Source organism: Plodia interpunctella, chromosome Z (assembly GCF_027563975.2).
Source record: "Plodia interpunctella isolate USDA-ARS_2022_Savannah chromosome Z, ilPloInte3.2, whole genome shotgun sequence".
NCBI lineage: Eukaryota > Metazoa > Arthropoda > Insecta > Lepidoptera > Pyralidae > Plodia > Plodia interpunctella.
The window spans coordinates 6,130,378-6,151,604 of record NC_071324.2 but is presented as its reverse complement, the minus strand read 5'-3'; the positions used below and the strand labels follow the sequence as shown (position 1 = coordinate 6,151,604).

The 21,227-nt window shown below is 34.5% G+C and overlaps 2 protein-coding genes across 6 annotated transcripts in view; both read left to right on the top strand.

Annotated features, from left to right (window-relative positions):
- Positions 1–1,516: 1,516 nt before the first annotated feature.
- On the top strand, positions 1,517–15,755 carry Mcad (Medium-chain acyl-CoA dehydrogenase). 4 transcript variants are annotated; one of them, XM_053767851.2, is made up of 10 exons: positions 1,517–1,746; positions 2,222–2,315; positions 3,831–3,998; positions 6,952–7,052; positions 9,067–9,147; positions 11,281–11,411; positions 11,662–11,770; positions 12,416–12,556; positions 13,711–13,900; positions 14,205–15,755. In XM_053767851.2, the coding sequence occupies exons 1-10, from the start codon at positions 1,729–1,731 to the stop codon at positions 14,438–14,440; spliced, it is 1,269 nt and encodes a 422-aa protein (XP_053623826.1). In that variant the 5' UTR covers positions 1,517–1,728; the 3' UTR covers positions 14,441–15,755. The 4 variants fall into 4 exon arrangements, with proteins under 4 accessions (XP_053623826.1, XP_053623825.1, XP_053623828.1 ...); XM_053767850.2 differs by lacking the exon at positions 6,952–7,052 and adding an exon at positions 6,270–6,373 and having other exon boundaries at positions 1,533–1,746; XM_053767853.2 differs by lacking the exon at positions 6,952–7,052 and adding an exon at positions 4,889–4,989 and having other exon boundaries at positions 1,537–1,746.
- Positions 15,756–17,487: 1,732 nt separating this feature from the next.
- ftz-f1 (ftz transcription factor 1) overlaps positions 17,488–21,227 on the top strand; it is a 72,405-nt gene continuing 68,665 nt past the window's right edge. For both annotated transcript variants that reach the window (XM_053767635.2, XM_053767631.2), the window contains exon 1: positions 17,488–17,656. In XM_053767635.2, coding sequence (XP_053623610.1) covers positions 17,488–17,656 — 169 coding nt within the window. The remainder of the gene's footprint in view (positions 17,657–21,227) is intronic.

The window sequence follows — 21,227 nt, the reverse complement described above, 5'->3', positions numbered from 1 at the left end:
TCAATATCTGTGTTACGCATCTTTTCCCAAAGTAAGACGTGATTTATGGTATCAAAAGCACGACTCAAGTCAAGAAAATATGCGCAAGTAGTACCACGAACTTTATAATATTTTACTACTAACTTTAGACAAAAAATTACAGTATCGATGGATAAATGAGGCTAAAACCCAAACATACTGTCATGCATTTTAATTGACGGGCCAATTTTAAACTGTATCACTCTATCAAGTACCTTGGTCACAATAGTAGCCAGTGAAATTGGTCTGTAGTTAGCCATACTCGATATATCGCCTGTTTTGTTTTTAATAATAGGAACCACAAGTGTGCTGAATCCACAAGCTCAAGCAATGCTGCACGCAGAGGCTGTAAACCCGTGCTAGTATTTCACAGACATGGCTCGCATATATCAAATGTTCTATACTGAGGCCGTCATGGCCGGGAGACTTGCCCCTTTTCATATAGCTGAGTATATAAGCAATCTGTTCTGAGGTCACATAGCAAGTCCCCCTGGCCTGAATACCCCTTACTTTTATTAATTTCTCCAATTCTCTCACCACATTAGCTTTACTGACATCAAAATGTTTACTAAATAGATTAACAATACATTTTTTATCTTCATTTCCTTCAATTTTTATAGGTAGTCTATATTTATAATTTAATTTCTTTACACTACTTAATATAAATGTAATATACATTTGTCTTGAAATACATCAATTGTGGAATATTACAAAATATGTTCTTACTCCTGGCCAAGGAAAAAGTGTCAAAATGGCGAAAACATATGACTTATTTTGTTGATTTACGGAAGATACATGTTTCAAAAATAATTGAAAAGTTAGCAAGTTTCATATTATGGCCAAAGCTATAAAATGAAAAAACTTTACTTAGTTTAACATTGGCTTCCACGAAGTTGTACTTTTTCTGTCAACATTTCACCTAAGTAAAATCTGCTTCGGATTGTCAGAACGAAAAAATGTAATTATGACATCTAATCCTCAACCAAGATTGTATTTAAATTGTATGTACTGTACGTACGTTCCCATTTATGTACGTACATATGTAGAAGTATATATTTAAGTGTAACGTTAATATTGCATGGGCTGTTGAAACTATGGTAGGTACTGTATGTGTCGTCTATACCTTGTACTACACAGTTACTGCAATAAAGATAGTATTTACGTTTCCGATGCACGTGTGCAACTTTGTGAACATTTTGTATGAATTATTTCATTCTTATGTTCAGTTTTCCGAATTCGGATCCCTGATTCGGAAAGCGAATGTATGCGGCTACAAATAATGCTTAGTCGTGAAAGAAATCAAAACGAGACATAGGTACTAAAAATACGAATCCCAAGGTTTACAATTTCATTCATTTTCAATTTCAATTCAATACATAGTATATATATACGTGGTCTTGTAGTAGCAGTGATTCTTCTCTCGCATCACATCTTCACATCGTCGTCAGACATTTGTCAAATCTGCATATCTGTCAAATCCGTCAAATCAATTAAACTTGTACTTTGATTCGTTCGTTCGTCGGTGTGTGGAATCGAATCGAACTCAATCTCGCCGACTACGCGCCGATATTTTTCATTTCTTATTTCATTCACACACATTGTCGAATTCGGCGGATCATTTTGTAGATAACGATACGTAGTCATATCTTTCATAATAAGCAGCTTTACAAAAAAATAATTCATTACCCATTTCTCTTTTACACGGTGAAGATGAATCCTATTACTCAGGTACGTATGTTGTTAATTAATTTCTGTTTTATTTTATTGTGTCCTATTATTGATTATTATTCAAATAGCTTTAACTAAATTGTATCCAGTATATTAGATTGACGAATTCATTAGACTGATACGTCAGAAATTAATTTTTCAAAGCAATATTACAAAAGCAATTCAAAGTCCAAAGTTCATGTTGGTATACGAGGTTTCAATATTATGTCAGATTAGTTCTAATCAAATATCTATATTCTACTACATAAATAAGATTATGATCATGCTTTAATTATTTCATACTACTATTTGTATCAATTTACTACTATAAGAATAGTAAGTACTTATTCATATACCTAGATAGTGAATATTGACTTCATCTAGGTAGGTACTACGAATTAATAAAAACAGACATGAAGAAAAAGATGATGATGATATAATTGAAATTGAATCAGGTTGTGGTATTTCATTTTATTCAGTACATTTATTATCCTAGATTGTTCGAGCCTCCCGACCCATCTACAAGGGGCTCTCCACATCAGCCTCACTTTCTGCTGCAAAACCAATTCCAACAACTGGCTACTGTTTTGGTAATATATTTTATTTTAATTCAGATTAAACATTGCTATGCCTGCATGTACAATAATATAACAAAGTAGATAGTCAAATATTCTATTAAAAAATAGCATGAACATCCAATAGTTTTATCACAGAAATTTCATATAATTTTGGTCAAGATTATTTGTTTTCATTTTGTAAGTGTTATTATCCTGAGTGAATAAATGCTTTCAAATGTTGAATGTTTAATGTACATGTACTAAGTTATTTTACATTGTAATATATGTTTGGGAATGTTTGTTTAGACACTGACCTTTTTTGAACTTAATAATGAATGTGATAATAGGCCAGCCCCTATCTTGAGTAAAACCATAACAAATTATATACCGAAACCTTCCCTAGAAATCACATAATTTTTAAAAAACCCATACCAAAATCCTTTACACAGTTTTAAATTTCTAATTAACATAGGAAAGTGACTTTGTTTTATACTATATAGTGGTTCTACATCGTAAATATTGTTTTGATACAGATATCATTTTGTCACTTGTAATGAAATTTTTTTGAATAGGTTATTTTTATAATTTTTATATTTTTGAATTGATTAAATACTAATCATTTAAAATCTTTTGTTAGATTAAATATGGTTGATAAAACATGTTGAATAAAAATAAAATATGAGGTATATGACAGTTAATACGAAGGGCAAAGCCCACGCTGCTTATCATTTTATCTGTAATATTTATTGTAGACCATGACTGTGTTTTGTTATCACAAAAATTTATTGTGCTTCAATGACAAATAACGCTTTTGGAATCTGATCTTTCGTATGAGACAAAGTTCAATCTTGTTTGTTGTGGAAAAATTACACTCTATTACAGCCTGGGTCACATATTGTTGACTATAGATTTCTATGTTATTTTTCCATATAATCCGAAGTCGTACTCTTTGCATTCATGTTACAAGTTATATATTACGGATTTCTTACCGTCGCCACTTCTATTGGTATTCCCTTTTGTCAAGTCATGACTATAGTGCACTATCATTGTGGACTGTTAAGTGGTAGCCACGCTTGACATTCTTTGTGAATTTCCAGATCTTACTTGAAAAATGTACTTCTCTTATGCTGTGTGTTCTTCCAATTACGAACGATTTTATGAAACATTGCTGAGCGAATTCCAATACCTTAGACTAAATACATTTGCATGCAAAGCCAAAGAATATTTTGTGTTTTTGTCAAATAAAAAATAATCATCATAAATTCAAACACTAGAATTCGTTGTAGGACTTTTCCATTTCCACTAAGTTTTATAAAAACGAAGTATGAAAGACACTTTTTTTACGTAGTCCACAAAGTTTGTTAGAAGTATACATAGGATAGATAAAGAATGCTCCAATCTAGCGATGCGAAGATATTTAATACGTACGGCATTAGAGAATAAAGACTACTTCTCACGAGGACAGTTTTGCCTCCAACTTGGGACTCTTTCTGCATCTCTGCTGTTTTAGTAGATCCAATTCAGCTATAAATATTTTTCACATTTCAGAGTTGAACGATGAACAGAAAGCCCTGCAGGACCTGGCACGTAAATTTACGAAGGAAGAAATCATTCCTAATGCGGCGCACTACGACAAGACCGGGGAGTACCCTTGGCCTATCGTGAAGAAGGCATGGTCTGTCGGTCTAATGAACAGCCACATACCTGAACATTGCGGTAATGATATTTTTCTGATACTCAGTTGCATACTCAGTTATACAATTTTGCTGTGTACGTACTTGATACACGATCCATTTTCACATCCCTTTTGGTCATTTCACACAATATTTTACATACGATTTCGTACGAGACGAGCCTCGCAGTGGGATACAAACACAAGCTAGAAAGAAAACACATATTGACTTACATTCTACACCTTATGCCATGTTTGTGCCTAAAAAGGCAAACAATCTTGATATACCTTTATCGAATTCATTATTTGTATGCTTTTTAATAAGATTATTTGCAAAGTATAAAGTAACCATTATTGGTAATTATTGGTAAAACTATAAGTCAAATTGAATACCTTTGTTAAACTAAGCAATCGGTGTATTATAAATATCGGTGTGTAGAATAAATAGGACCTGGAAGGAAGTATAATCGATATCAAAAAAGGGTAAGAAATACGAAAGTGAACGTTGACTTTAGTTTAGATGGTTGTGTTTCCATAGTAACAACTACTACCCATTAAAAGCAGATTACGTATGGACATCGTTACTGCGGTATACGTAGGGATTTGTATTGTCAGAATAAAATGTTAAACTGTATGTCGAACAGACAACATTAATTTTTGAATTTCATTATTTACTATTTCAATTTTATTATTATAAGTAAAACTTTCTTTTACATTTACTTCATGAGAGTATGAAGTAAACACGATTTTATCGGATAAGTCGTAACTTTAATTGTAGGCGGTTGTTTATCGCATGATAGTAAATATTAAATTGATAATATTTATTTGAGAGATTTATTCGTCATTTATAATAGATAAAATAATGTTACGCAACCCAGGATTGACATGTTTTGCTGGTTGGGTGGTATAATACCTACATTATTATTATCTGCAGGTGGGCTAGGTTTAGGGGTATTTGAAGCTTCCCTTGTCGCGGAAGAAATAGCGTATGGCTGTTCGGGCATCATGGCAGCCATTTATATCACAGATGTTGGAGTGAGCTCACTTATGTACTAGATTTTTGTGTGGCTTTACCATACAATTCTTTCTTTTCAGTCTTATATGCATGTAAATGTTTGATGGAAAAAAGTGTGTTTGCCAATACTTTTGGAGCCTAAGATAAAGTTCTATGAAGTCGCCCTGGCGTTCATTTGTCTTGTTGTATTATAAGATATGCAAATCCAAATCAGCGAAATAGGTTGATGAAGTTATAATCATTGCTATTTGTAGTATGTTTGCAGGAGGACTGAAATTAGGAACATTTGAGTCTTGTCTTATTACCGAAGAAATTGCGTTTGGCTGCGCGGGAATAAAAGCCGCCATTTTTACTACCAACGTAGCAGTAAGTCCGATATAAATAAATGGCAGATTACTTAAGTTAACAAATTTAATTTACTTTTTATTTAACATCAAGCAAATAAATAATTATTTATTTATGTATACGTAACAAATAACTAAATTTTGGTCTTCATGAAGCGTAGTTATAAATGACAAATCAGAAATAATCATTCGGCGGCCGTTATATGTATTATTAAATAACATATATGCAGCGCATTGAATACTTGTTTATTTATAAATGTTACATATACTAAGACATTAGGAGGTTTTAATAGAGTAAATAATTATGAAATAATCTATCGTACAAAGAGTAACTGCTAAATAAGGTTTAGTTTAGCATGCTATTTATTATTTTTAACAAAATAAACCAGATAGTTAAGGTATTTGTATCATGGAATTTATCACGAAGTGGACTGCTCAAAGTTCAAATTTATGAACCTTTGATCTTGCTAGATAGTCAACTGATGCGATATCTCATTAGATATGCGTGGTAATGATATAGATAGACGGATTTGCAGTGTAATTGGGTCTACACAAGATTTATATTGTGTGGACCACGTAACAGATAAAATAAAAAAATAGCAAGTGGATCTGGGCGGCTTCATACCTACTTTGCATACTATATTTATTAAATACAAAAAAAATACAAATTTATCTTCTCTTTATATTTCTAATATTAGTATGGATTGGGTTATGTTTTTGTGATAAAACGAAATTTCACAAGACACGACTGAACTAGTTCGTCTTCAATATTTGAGAAGGTGCTTTTGAAGTAGTTTCTGACTCTGGAACAATGACACGATGCTAGGTTATATATTTACGATTACATAATAAACTCGTTTTCCGTCGTTGACTGATTACTGATAAAGGTATTTTAATAGAAAACGACATGTTATTAACCCACTTCTGTTTTGAGATCATGTGTGGGCGTATTTCAGGGGGTGTGGGTAGCCTCGGGGTGTTCGAAGAGTGTCTGGTGGGGGAAGAGATGTCCTTTGGTTGTACGGGAATAACCGTAGCCATCGGTGGTACCAACTTAGGCGTGAGTTGACATGTTTTACTTGCAATTTGAATTCGATATAAGTGTAATCTACGTCTCGGGAGTATGACATGATATGGTAAAGGGATTTTTGGTAAGAAGTGTGTTATCTGGTAAAAGATACATTAGTAATTAAAAGTTTATGTCGAATTATGAAATAAGACACTTTTTCCGATGACACGCTGCCTGTATTTGGGCTTCATCACCGTCCTTCATTTCATGCTAAGCATGAGCCTGATATTGCGTCCTTTTCTAACTAGGTAAATGTGGATACTATGTATATATGTTTCAATATCGCTAACGAATAGTATTCATAGACCTACCTACCTATCTACCTACATAGGATGTCATGAATTGTACATGAATTTTGTGGCAAAACACTTGACATTCACATTTTTTATTCACCTTTAAAGGCAAATAATAGCAATCTACACACAAAACAATGGTATCGATCGTTGTTTCATTTAAATGTACAATCGAATGTTCGATTTATAATTCATTCATTGAACGTTTAACTTCCCACCGCGTATGTTTTCTGTTTACACTTTTTTAACATGTACACTTTGATGTCGTATCCGCAGGTGGTATGAATTTAGGGGTGTTTGACCAATGTCTGGTGGCAGAAGAAATTGCTTACGGGTGCACTGGCATAATGACGGCCATGGAAGCAAGTGGTCTTGGTGTGAGTGTCTTTTGTATGTTGGTATCTTTATGTTCCATTTAAATTTCCCGAAATCATAATGTGCTTATTATGTAAAGTCGGCCAAAATAGATTCGATTTTACCAAGTACTCTCGAATTTATGTATGCATGAAATTGCATTTACATTACATTTTAAGCGCGTATCGTTTACACATGACTAGTATTATGTATCATATTTCTAATATCCCTTATAAATATTTACTTTTCTGCTTTACATTTTACAAAAAATAGTATCCATTTCCTAAAACGCCTTTCCTATGTTTAACTTTTCCTTTTCTTTTAAAGGTGTTGTATCGTTTTTAGTCTTTTTAATTTTGCCATTCCCCTTTAGATAATAAAATTCATGTATAAGTTTTCACCCATATCCTAAATGAAAAACTGATAAAAATCCCTTTTCATCTGCATTCAGGTGCATTGATGGCCAATTATAACTTCCGCATAATTGCATGTGTAATGATATGATTGGTTTTAATCTATGGTACTAATTGAATACTCTAATCATATTACATGCCATTTAAAATTACTATAATCTTCAAGTAGGTTTAATAGTTAAAAAAGTGTAATTGTTTCTCTTAAATTAAAGTCGTAAACTATTATTTGACAAATTACAAAATACTACTAATTGTGAGTGGGTTTATTATCCCGTTATGTGTGGGTCTGTTTAATGGATAGGGCAATAAAAAATATAATTTTCTGTAAATACTTGTAGGTACATAATATGGCTGTTAAATTTTTGAATTAGTAAACTATTTCGCTGAAATGAAAACATATTTTTCAAGAACTCATTGATTATAGTTATTTTTAGGTCGTTTCGACATAATTGTTATTTGATTTGATATCTTATCGTAGTCCTCAGCATATGCATCGTATAAATATTATGATTTTACAGGTTGAAATACTTAAACTTGACAAGAATTGCAAAATTTTCTACAACATAGCAGGTACGAAAAAGTACCTTGTATGTTTTTTTACTTAGTATATAGTGTAGTATTTTGTGTTATTTATCCAAGTGCACATAGTTTTACATAGTGGTATTAAAGCTATTACATCTGCAGTATGAGGATGATTCTCTGTTTATTTTATTTGTAGTATATGAGTTTATGCAATTTGATTTTTGGCTAAGTAAAATGCAATAAGGATATACATTAAAATAAAATGTGCTTCAAAACTAGTTGGGAATCATTTATTTTATTATAGTGTCATTTTTACAAGCCTTATTTAATGATGTATAGAAGATTATTTAACCACAATAGTTTTTGAATATATTTTTAGTAGATTATATTCGTGCAGTACTCGAAGAATTATAGTTTTTTATTTTTATTTTATCATCTTCGTATGTCGCTTCATGAAGACTAAGTCACTACATTGTGCAATGTTAATATTAACAAAATAACTCATAATTATGTCGTGGCTGAGTTATTACTATAAGCTTGATTGGAAATGGATTATTTGTCTGAATGAGCCGTTTCTCAAAACATGTAATATTTAGCTGTCGTACAGTAGTAAATTTGTTGTTATTGAACACGTGTGCAACGAATCTGCAAGTCAAATAACCCGTTAACATAATAATCATCCAAGGACAAAGAAAACTATAGACGCGGAATTAAGGTAGGTGAAAAAGACTTACCTATTACGCCTTCTAGGCAGGTCGAGGTATACTGACCTTGTAAAAGGCCACACACGAGAGGAGATATTAGCGTTCTGTAACTGTTTCTCCTCGTATAGGTGTATTTGTAATACAAGTTTCACTTTCTTGTATGAGCGAAATATGTATATCACGATGTCTCTAGTTTTCTCTGTCAACGTAGACATCACTGAATGTTTCCATTATATTCAAGAAATCAAGTTACATATAATGTTATGCAATTAAATGAAATATTGAAGATGTACAAGACGCACATATCGTATCACATAGAGTTTATTTGCTTGTAAAATCAAAGCTGAAAATGGTAAAGAAGAAAGAACACATTACAGCGTTTTATGTTTATGTTTCAGCAAGCGCCCGTAATTTTGGCCGGATCCAAGGAACAACAGAAAAAGTACCTCGGCAGACTGATTGAAGAACCGTTAGTTGCTGTAAGTGATCTTATAAACTGTATGTAACTATGTCATGGAAAAATATCACGCAATTGTGGTCATGTCAATTGTGTATTAAAACTCTGTGGCGTAATAACTCCAAATCGATTAACCTATTTTTAGAAAAGATAATCGAGAGGTTTTTAAGCCTTATTCTATGTAAGTTAAAACAGTTTACATCTCTCATATTCATTAGGTCCTTATTACTCCAAAACGAAATGGGGCTTGTAGGTGACCAATAGCGCTCTAGGGTAATAATGTAGCTAGAAAAGCCCTAGGGCCAAAAATAATTTTAAAAAACACTTCTTCCAACACTCTTTCCAAAAGTTCATCTATTACTCCGTACTCCGTAGGTACTCCGTACAACTGGAAAGCTTACTGTTACTATAAACGCGTGCTGAAAGAGAGCCTCGAAATCTTTTAGACGAGGGTGACCATGTTAAAATAAATTTTCTGGAATAGGCTGCTTCTGACACAACACAGTTGTGATAGATCTAACTACCAGTCTAATAGGATAAAATTTTATTGACAGATTCTATATACCATTTAAATTTCATCAAAATCAAATTAACGATTTGAAAGTTATCAAACTGTTAGTCACTTCACCCCATTTTTTGTAATTCTTTATTTTATGGCAATATGAAAAAAAATATTGTTATTAAATTCCATACAATATAATTAGAAATCAAAGTTTATGGTCACAATACACAAAAAAGGGACACACACAAAACATTGCCAATGGAGGCAAAAAGCGCCATTTTCAATATTGTTGCAAATATACGAAGATCTTACCTGTATGAAGTCCATATTTTAATAAGTCTTCACGTGTGAAGTCTTCCGTTTTTTCGACCGTTTACTGGCTCGAAAATTTACGGCGTGAGGCGAATTCCATAGTTTTTAAAGTTTTATTATCTTATGTAAAACGACTTTTTCCAATATTTCGGCATTCGGAATGCTACATTGTTGTATATTTTCACAAACGAATGCTTATATAATAAAAGGATTAATAAAGTACTCATCGACATAACAAAAGGCGGCAAAGCTTTTGTGTACCTAACAAACAGTGCTGTACTTTGGCGGGATAAATGTGCAGTAATACTCCCTATTTCGTAGTAATCTATCCAGTTGTACGAAGTACTTATTAAATCCATGATGTAACCATCATATTGGCAATAGACATGCTTTCAGCCCAATGACCAAAGAGGTCGGTTCGCTATTCAGCCTTGTCTTCGTATGAGTATAATAGTCATCAATTTTAAACATCGAACGGCGAAGCTTAATTTCGTCCCTCACATTAAAAAATTCTTTACTTGGTTCTTTTTAATGTAAAAAGGCGGGAATAGGAAACCTTTATGTTTTTTTCTTGTAATGCCGATTTTTTTTTATTTACCTCACAATCGAGATGTAAAGCAGAGCAATTAGCTCGGGTGTAAGCATTAATTTGCACCCTCGAACTATAGGCGACCTCGCTGAGCTCGTACGCCTAAATATCTGGCCTATAATCTGGCTGCAATTTGCCTTACAGCCCTTGGCTACCAATCTACTATTAATGCATCAAAACAAAGATACAATTTGAACAGGACATCTGGAAATATGTATGTACAATGGCTTTGTCGTTACCGCAATCTCTTTTACGTTTCATTGGTATATTTTTATAGCTATTTTATCACTATTAAGGATTATATGGACCATCGTTGAGTTAGTATCCCATAACACAAGTCTTGAACTTACTTTGGGGCTAGCTCAATCTGTGTGATTTGACCTAATATATTTATTTATTTTTTATGGTTAAAATAATAAGTTATCAATCAATCAATCAATCAATCAATCAATCAATCAATCAATCAATCAATCAATCAATCAATCAATCAATCAATCAATCAATCAATCAATCAATCAATCAAGTTGGCGTCCAAACCTATCCAGTTATAAATAAGAAAATAAATTTGTTTATTTGATACCTCTTCACAGTCTAGCTCCTTAACCAATCTTCGTGACATTTTGCATACATTTAGTTAGGTCCTTTCACTCCGGGAAAATAACCGCCGCGAATAATAGTAAATATTTGTAAGTTGTAAATATTTACGTACTATGCCATAAGTATTTATAATATTTGCTTTTTTATTGCGATAGGCTTACTGTGTGACTGAGCCCGTGGCGGGGTCAGACGTGGCGGGCATCAAGACCAAGGCAGAGAAGAAGGGTGACGAATGGATTCTCAACGGCCAGAAGATGTGGATCACCAACGGTGGAGTTGCTAACTGGTAACAATACCAGCTGCAAAAAAATAATTTTAAGACACGTTTTAGTTGTTCAGAGAGATATAATTCAAAGTTTAACTAAATAATGTTCGTGTTAAAATAAGAGTCTCTTAGTAAGTCGTAAATTGTTAATTCTGGTCGTGTTTATCGTAATAATACATACAATAAGAAATTGAAATATTTTTCATTTCATTTTTAACGAGCTTAATATTTAGATAATATGTGTGTATATAGAATAATGATGTATTTTTAGGTACTTCGTATTGGCACGCACCAACCCTGACCCCAAATGCCCAGCCAGCAAAGCCTTCACTGGCTTCATCGTGGAGAGGGAATGGCCGGGCGTCACTCCTGGGCGTAAGGTGAGTCGTGAACAAAAAAGATTTTTTCTCTTTATAATATTAATTGATCGATTGATTCTTCATATCAACCCTTTTCTACTCATTACAGTTTGTATTTGTCTCTATATGGACAGAAGGACTTTTCATTCTTCATTATTATAATATAATCATTGTGAGACCGTAAGGAATGGTGAGATAAAATAAATACATTTTCGATTTTGTAAATACAATCAATACATAAGCAAAAAAGTATGCATAAAAACATTGTTTATGATCAAGTCTTGAAAGCAAAGCTAAGCTAAGACTCGTGCTGATCAGACCCTGATTCGTACTGTCCCGTTTACGAGGACGCATGGATCAGCTATCGCTAAATCTAAATCTTTGCGTGTCAGCTTAGGAGGTTGAGTCGTAGTGAAGGATCGACCAGTTTAGAATACAATAATTTACAATTTACAACAAATGTATAAATTTATTAAAATGAATGTTTTATCCCCGGCTTTTCTAGAAGCTATCCTGTCGTTTGCCTTTTGTTTTAAGAGATAATATAATAGTCTTGTTAGTTTTGAGAAGTAATGGCAATAAATTCGTTTTATTTATATTATTATTTTTAGTTAACTTGTTTGTCCTTGTTTATGTTTTTAATATCATTCTTAATCCATCTCCCAGGAACAAAACATGGGTCAACGCGCGTCGGACACCCGCGGCATCACATTCGAAGACGTGCGCATCCCCAAGGAGAACGTTCTCATCGGAGAAGGCGCCGGCTTCAAGATCGCCATGGGCTGCTTCGACAAAACTCGCCCTCCGGTAAATTTTTATCATCCCTAAACTCTCAATTACCCACACTCAACTAAGCCCTTAGTTGAGTGAGGGTAATTGAGAGTTTAGGCAGACCACTGCAGTCACGTGATAAAAGAAATCCAGACCCAATCCGCAGATAACCAGGAGTGGGTATCAGGGGTAAATGTACGAGTAGACCCGATACCGAATAAAGTGGGCGAAAGAATGGAAAAAGAAAAAGACATACAGACAAAAAAGACAATTTAAAATGAAAACATTTAAAAATAATATCTTAAAACCGATGACGTGTGAATGTGATAGACGTGTGGTGTGCCCTAGAGTGAAACTACTCTATAACTTTTCGTAGGCATCGTATGAGGCCACTAAGGGATACTTAGTCTTGTTAGGCAGCAATACATTCTACAACACTCCCAGGGTGGGTTCTATAACACGACAGGCGGTTATAAATACACAGTCAAGTCATCATCAATATATATATAATAAAATAGTAGAAAAAAAAATCCTGTACATTGAATAAATTTACATAAAAATAAAATTAGGCGATAGTCACTGCAACAGAGTAAGAATTTGAAAAAACAATTCTGTCTGTTTATCTGTATGTTTGTCTGTTTGCACACGTTAATCTTCGGAACTACTGGACGGATTTGAATGAAACTTTTTATATAATTATTAAGCCTGGACAAAATATAGAGTATAAATTATTTTGAAAACTGGATCACATGAGAACAATGATGGTACGGCTAAACTATAGAAAATATTGAAATGACGCCCTAACAAAAGTTATTCAGCCTGATGAGCATTTTCTGTTGGGATATAAAAATCGATAATTTGACACCGGAAGAGTCATAATAATTTAGCTAAACTATAGAAAATATACTTTTTCAGTCTGATTAGCATCTAGGTGTCGTTACATTTGTCTGTACAATTAAATTTCTCTAATAATTTTGACTCCTTACCAAAAATTGTCCACACGAATGAAGTCGCAGGCATCAGCTAGTCATCAATGTAATGTTTGATTTTTTCACTTCACATCCTCCGACCTGGAATGCACGGAACACGCAAAAATGAGATAGGCTTTTGAATCTCCGCTAAATAAACCTTATTTTTTATGCTTAAGAGATGAGAGAGATAGCTTGAATCTGGATAATGATGAACTCCAGGTGGGCGCTGGCGCCACCGGTCTCGCTAACCGCGCCCTCAACGAAGCGACCAAGTACTCGCTGGAGCGCAAGACTTTCGGCGTGCCGATCGCCCACCACCAGGCGGTCGCCTTCACCCTCGCCGACATGGCGGTCGGCGTCGAGACCGCGAGGCTGGCTTGGATGAGGGCCGCTTGGATGGTCGACCACGGTAAGTCTTATTTGCGCTCGATTTCCTAGGCTGAAGGATGTGGACCACGACCTTCAGGCTATTGATGTGTCTATAGGGCACATATTTATATGTTGCATCAGCTGGGCATGTAACCACTACGCTACTAGAGGAAGTGGTCACCCCAGCTTATGGACGTGTGCAACATTCCATGTAGACTAGAAGAGAGTCTAGAGGATGTAATTCTGCTCTTTGACTCTTTACTTACCCTCAGGCATGAGCCTTATACATCCGCAGCAGGAATTCTGAAAAAGAACTGCATAAGCTAAGTTTGATTAACTTTCAGGTCAAAAGAACACAGTGCTGGCGTCGGTGGCTAAGCTTCACGCTTCGGAAATCGCCAACAAAGCGGCGACTGACGCCGTCCAGATCTTCGGCGGCAACGGCTTCAACCAGGAATACCCGGTGGAGAAGCTCATGAGAGATGCCAAAATCTACCAGATTTACGAAGGCACCTCCCAAATCCAACGACTGATCATCTCCAGGGAAATTTTGAACGCAGCCAAACAGAGCAATGCTTAATTGTTAATAAAATTCGGCCGAGCCGATTTATATACGATACCGCTCCCACGCGGCAAAATTGTGTTCATTTAAATATGAGCTTTATAACCACCTCAATAAATACACTTTACATTGACAAAAATAAGCGGCTACCCGCTGTCGACTCGCTTACAGTACTCTCGTGTTGTGTAATGTAAAGTATGCCTATAGAGGATGCTTTAAAGCTCACATTCAATGTAGGTTATTTTGGTTGGGTTAAGGTTTAATACAATCGTCTATGACCGTATCTGGCCTCTTCTATCTAAGTCTCGCTCATAAAAATGAACGCAGCGTTTGCCCTGTTATACATAGTGCAATATTATTTGGATTTACTTGTATATTTTCAGATTTCTTAAATCTGGTTGATTTAGATTTCTAAAACAAATCTTGAAGAAATATAGATGTAAAAAACTATAGTAGGACACTGATTATGACTGAGCTGCAAATTTTGGGGAATTTTGGTACATAGATTACGAACATCGAGTACATACATGTTCGTAATCTATATATCATTTGTTTTTTTTTTAATCGCTTTGTGTTAAATAAAAATATGGCAACTTTTGCAAAAAGAACCGATGCTAAATTACTTTAAAAACGTAATCAGCGCCCCATAATCTATTCAAATTAATCAACCAAAACTGTTAAAGGAAAACTATTGCAAGCCCGTGATATTTAAATAATTTCATGCATAGTATTATTATTGAACTCATACTATTTAGTTTATTGGCTTCACATCAAAAGTATATCAATGGCAATATTGTTTTAGCGATTTATTGAGGGCTGGGCACGCCGGGCAGTGTCTTTGTCTATTCAGATTCAGATGTCCATTCTATGATGGCACTTTATTAATAAATGTAAATGCCAAACCAGAAAACATCATCTATAGATGATTTTGTCCATTCTTAAAATATGCATAGGTATTTGCAAGTTACTGACAATAAATTTGCATATTAATACTGAATCAGTTTTACATGAAATCGATATACTTCCAATTCTAATGGGGAAGGGGATGAAAACAGTTTTTTATATTTTATTAGATGGAAACTGTCTTATATAGTTTTCTGTCAATATTAATTATGAAGTTGTGTTTGTTAAGGATGTTATATTTAGTTAAGTGTGATTGTAATACTGTTCGCATTGAGATTTGCATGAATTATGCTATATATGTACACACAATACAAAACGCCAAATGTTGGTATGGTCATTAGTTCTGTATATCGGATTTTATGTTAATCAAAATAACGATACTTAATGTAGTCTTTATGCAAGAGTTGTGACAATAAACTGTATTAATATATTTGTATCATTTTTTATTACGTTTTTCAAGCACAAAATATTTATGTTCTTGGCCGCAGCGTCAACATCTATCATTCCTATAATTTTCACTTTCGACCTGGCTCCTGATCGTCAAATTTTGCGGATTCGGCAAACATAGCTAGTATTTATTATTAGACATTACTGCAGTGCAGTTTGAGAAACTACGGTTTCCGTATGTAATATATTCCCGTTTATTCCGGCTACAAAGTATTCGCCGACCACAGACATCTGCCATGAAGTACATGAGTACAGGGATTTCCCATATGATATGGCTAACTCTTTCGAAGGGGTAACCCGTTCGATATAGCGCTTTGGATTTCCCCTTAAATGCCTGCGGGGGGAGAGGGGTGTAGTTTTCAACACACCCCACTCCTGCGCAAATTTGCGTAGCTCCGTCTGTGAAGAGCCTAAAAGACACGAAACGACACATTGAATAGTGTAAATAATAACGCACCGCTTTACCGCACGCGCTTAGTAGGTATCTGTTGTGCATTGCAATTTATTAAAATTAAGACCGTATGGCCTGAGCTTAAAACATAAATTAGCCTGCTATCTGAACGGGTAACCCCTTCGTATGACTTACCTCAAAGAAACGGTTTTAGTCGTTGAAATAGCGCTTACCAAAGCAAATAGAACGGGTTACAGCACCGAACGGCTTTCTAAAGCAAACCCATTCCAAAAACCTCTTCAAGACCCATGAAAGGGATAGCGGTCCGGTTCCTGCATGAGTATATCAAATTTGAAAGAAGATGGCAGTACCATACTTTATACTACAAAAGTTAAAAAATATTATAATGTTGACTAGACGAAACATAAAGTAAGTTTTTAATTTAGTGTGAACATTTACATAAAAAGAAAATATATAAATTAAAATGCGACTTTTTTGTACACATGGCGAAGGATTTATTTTGCGTTATTTAACATCAGCGCCATCTGTTGAAAATCTATGTTATTACCGACTCGTTCTCAACAGCATCGCGGAAAGCTTTTCTCTACCGGAAATACACTAGATAAATGGAAATTACTATTAATTAATGTAGAATAACTTTACCTTTACCCATAATATTATATTATTTATTCCTAATAAAATAAATAATAATTATGAGATGATTTAAACTATTAAAATATTGTGATAAAAATGCTGTATGTGTAGTCATACTCGTAAAGATTGACCTACATTTAGAGCCCTTGTGAAAGGATTGTGCAATAGAAACGGACATTTATTACACAACACAGCGCATTCATAAGCAAACAGATATTTCGCATCATTTACATGATTTTTATGCTAAAGAATTGCATACTATTAATAAATTTGTTGATGTACTCGCACGTGCTTTTATTGAATTATTACCTTGTACTGTTACGGTTCTCTCATAAAAATTATTATTTAAATAAAACCAAATATTTAAATAATGATTTTATAAAATTTAGGTCATGACACAGTTTTATTATAGATTGGTTAATTTCTTACTGCCCTTTACCGACTTATTTCAATGTCAGTCATGAGTACGGTAGCTCCATTGAACCCGGGTTATGTCGGTCGGAATATCAAAGTGTAAGTGAAGTGGCCTAGAGACCTACATTTTGTGTTTTAAAGATATTATCGAATGTAATGAGTAATTTATGAAGTACATTTTAATTTTGGACTGTATTTGTGATATTTCGTTGATTCTGCTTTCGGTAAAGCAGCCTCGTTCGACACTTAATCGTGTATGATGCACGAAGACGCTCCAAAAATGAGTGTAGCGCAAGGTCTGGTCGCTTCCACGAGCCAGGCGAAGAGCGAACTCATCTCCGACGTTCCAACTGATTACGTCGATGAAAAACCTGCTGAAGAAATCGGAATTGACCTGAAAATTGCTTATGTGGATCCGGCGAGTGGTACGTACTAACTCTACATTTGTCTTCTAGCTGGACATACTGCTGGACTCTACGTAATTATGTACTGTATATATCTCATCATATGAATAACCATATGGTTATTATCTCTACACAAAAATATATACCTACTGTCTAAAATCATCAAAAATCAGCAAAATTGTGTGTGATCGTAATTTCCTAAGACATTGCTGATTGAGAATATTCAAATTAGATTCTTCTAAGATATTTGGGACATGAGGCCTGAAATAAATTTATGAATACCTCAAATGTAAAAGAGGGAACAAGTGTTGTATAATGATACATACATAAATACATTGCGTCGTAGCGTATGCATTGTGGTGTGGAGGCTACCTACCTGCTCGTACCTACGCTCGGCTGCACGGTGTGGCAACGCCGCAGTTGGTATTTTTTTGCGCTATCCTGTGATAGAGTTGGCTGTGTGAACAGAACAGCAGCGTTGAAGACTATTGTAGGCGCTGAATTTACCACTCTCAATCTCGATTAGATTTTGGTCATAATAATTTTTGTTGAAGTACCTATCGTGAGGGTATTTAATGTCGTTACGTACCTATTCCGCGAGAGGAGCGGAGTCCCGACGTCGCATTTTGATTTGATTCGGTGTCAGTAGGGCACGCTGGTCATCGTCAGAGGTGTTTGATTCACTCACGACAACATCGTCCACAGCTTACCTATGCACGTGAGCGTCGCGTGCAACTCTGCAGATATTTGCTCCTTGATATTCCGCAGACAGCCGCTCTCGTGCAGTGTTGTGGCGAATGTTCTGTATATTTTTGGAAGTAGGGCGGGCGAACGAGCATTCAGTTTGGAATCTGACAAGTACGTTGTAATAAATTTAATGGGAAATGTTCGCCGAGTACTACCTACCTACTTTAAAACAATAAAGCTGAAGAGTTTTTGGTTCTGGCTGGACTGACTGGAATTTATTATAAGTAGACTTACGATAATAGCATTATGAGATAAAATTTGTGGGATCCCGAATTTCTTATTGGATAATCCGATAATGGACCCGCCACATTTTATTTTCAGCACAAATTTTGAAGTCTCTAGTTCAATTTAGGTGATGATGATATATGTATTATAATAAGTATAAGTAGATTAATTTTATTACCATCGTATTTGACCTTCTTTTCTTGTATAAAATTAAACCTATCGGTAGCTCCTGAGGTTAGCCCACTTAACGAGGAAATATTAAGTGGTCTAAAGCCCTTTAACTAAATTATAATCATCAGTAATATATACTTTCAGTTATACTGGTAATAAAATGCGACTACTGGCTTACCATTAACTTTTCCGGAACGTTTTCAATGCTATTCAGTTCAATGTAGGAACCTAAAATGAATCGCATTCATACAAAAAATTTAGTCGATGGTAAGCCCCCTATCAATGTTCCCAGTGCGGAAGGTAAGGGGCTCAGAAAAAGTTGGAGGCAAATTAAAACAATTGAGGAGTGATTATTATCAATGTAAGCTTGTAAGCATTAGTCGAAATATTCATCCACTTGGTTATAATATAAATCAAAGACCTACTATATAGTACTTGTTGAGTGACGTCTTTGAAAAAAAGCTGTGAAGTTTGTTGCGACGTTTATCTTCACCTGCACTTTTTAAGTCCGCTGTAGATGTAATGCATTCATAATAATAGTTAAACACGTTTGAATTTGAAATAAGTTTGAGATTGTTTGAGCCGTCCGAATCCAGTTATTACCAGTTGCCAGCAATAATCTGTATTGCTGATCAACCTAGCTGCCGGATCTGATGGTTGTTTTATAGGTATTTGGTTGGTGTGGTTATTCCGAAAAGTTGACATACATCTGTATTTTTATGATCTTTTACTATGTAATACTATGTAAATAAGTGTCATCACCGTAATAATTAAACATTCTAACTTGACATAACGTACTAGCTTTGTTCCCGTCCTCGCCCTTGTGAACAGTACTTTCCGGAATGTAAGTTACCTGATGTCCTCCGTATTCTGCCAATATGTGCATACGTAATTTCAAGAAGATTGCTGCAGGTTTTTTTCATCTAACAGAAAGCCTGAAGAAGTAACAAACAGTCTTGGGTAACTCACCCGAGTAAAAACCCACCCATACTGCAAAAATATATATACAAAGTCACTTTCATATTTATCTTAGTAGATATAACTTGTTACCTACGTATAACTTCATTGACATAAAATAAAAACAGAAAGAAAAGTGTAAATGACGATATTTTCTTACTTCTAGCAGAATTTAGTTGGAGGAACAGAAGCTTTAGTTCTATCTGGGTTAGACGAATAAAAAATAATAGAGTATACTTCCAGAGAACCTAGTTATCAGAGACATGGGATAGTTCCTTTTCAAAACCATTATACTTTACGATATAAAGCCCAACTGGATGTTTGGATGAAGAATATTTGGAAATGCTACCCCAAAAAGGGGGTGAAAAGGGTGAAAAACTTTTATACGAAAGTTCTACACCGTTGAAGTTAGTAACTTCAACATTTGGATTTTAGTTGTTTTACAACTTAATAATGCATTATCAATTTTTGTAAAACTGCATCTCCACAGGAATAATGTAGAGGTAAAATTTTATATGAAACTTCATTATTTTAGACTTTTTGACCCGTAAAATGTTTAATTTACGTTTGTGGTTAATAAAAAAATGGGACTTACGTAATACGTAGCGGAAAATGGGCTACGCAAGTAGTGGGAATCGGGGCGGGACACTGCGTAAAACGTGATGGGAAAATATGTAGGAAACGGTACGAGATCCCTATATGAAGGGAAGCGGGATTGGACAGGTTGCGGGACGAGAGACATAGCGGGAATTATGAAAATGAACTAAAGATGAGAAAAATACTAATATTAATCGTATATATTTACAGTCTTACAGAATACGCGATAAAGAATGGTAGAGATATTATTATGAAATTCACGCGGGCGAAACCGCGGGAAAAACTAGTTTATTTATAAACTAGCTGATGCGACTTCGTTCGCGTGGCCGAACAATTTTTGGTAAGGAGTCAAAATTATTAGAGATATTTAATTATAAAGATAAATGTAACGATACCTATACATACAGAAGTTGCTAATCAGACTGAAAAATTATACTTTCTATAGTTCAGCTCAACTATTATGACTCTTCTTCAGATCTTCGATTTTTATACCTCAACAGAAAATGCTCATCAGACTGATTTTTTTTATTAGAGCGTCATTTCTATTTTTCCTATAGTTTAGCTGTACCATCATATGTCTAGTACATCAGGTGTTCTAGATCTTTGATTTTTATACCTCAACAGAAAGGCTCATCAGACTGAATTAGGGCGTCATTTCTATATTTCCTATGGTTTAGGTGGACCATCATAGGTCTGGATCAGGTGTTCTAGATCTTCGATTTTTATACCTCTACAGAAAATGCTCATCAGGCTGAATAACTTTTGTTAACGCGTCATTTCAATATTTCCTATAGTTTAGCTGTACCATCATTATTCTCCATCTGGTGTCCCAGTTTTCAAAATAATTTATACCCTATATATTGCTCATGCTTAATAGCTATATAACAAAAAGTTT

Coding starts and splice junctions, on each gene's coding strand:
- Mcad (XM_053767850.2), top strand. Junction 11,412..11,661: donor AACGGTGGAGTTGCTAACTG/GTAACAATACCA, acceptor ATGTATTTTTAG/GTACTTCGTATTGGCACGCA. Junction 13,901..14,204: donor CGCTTGGATGGTCGACCACG/GTAAGTCTTATT, acceptor ATTAACTTTCAG/GTCAAAAGAACACAGTGCTG.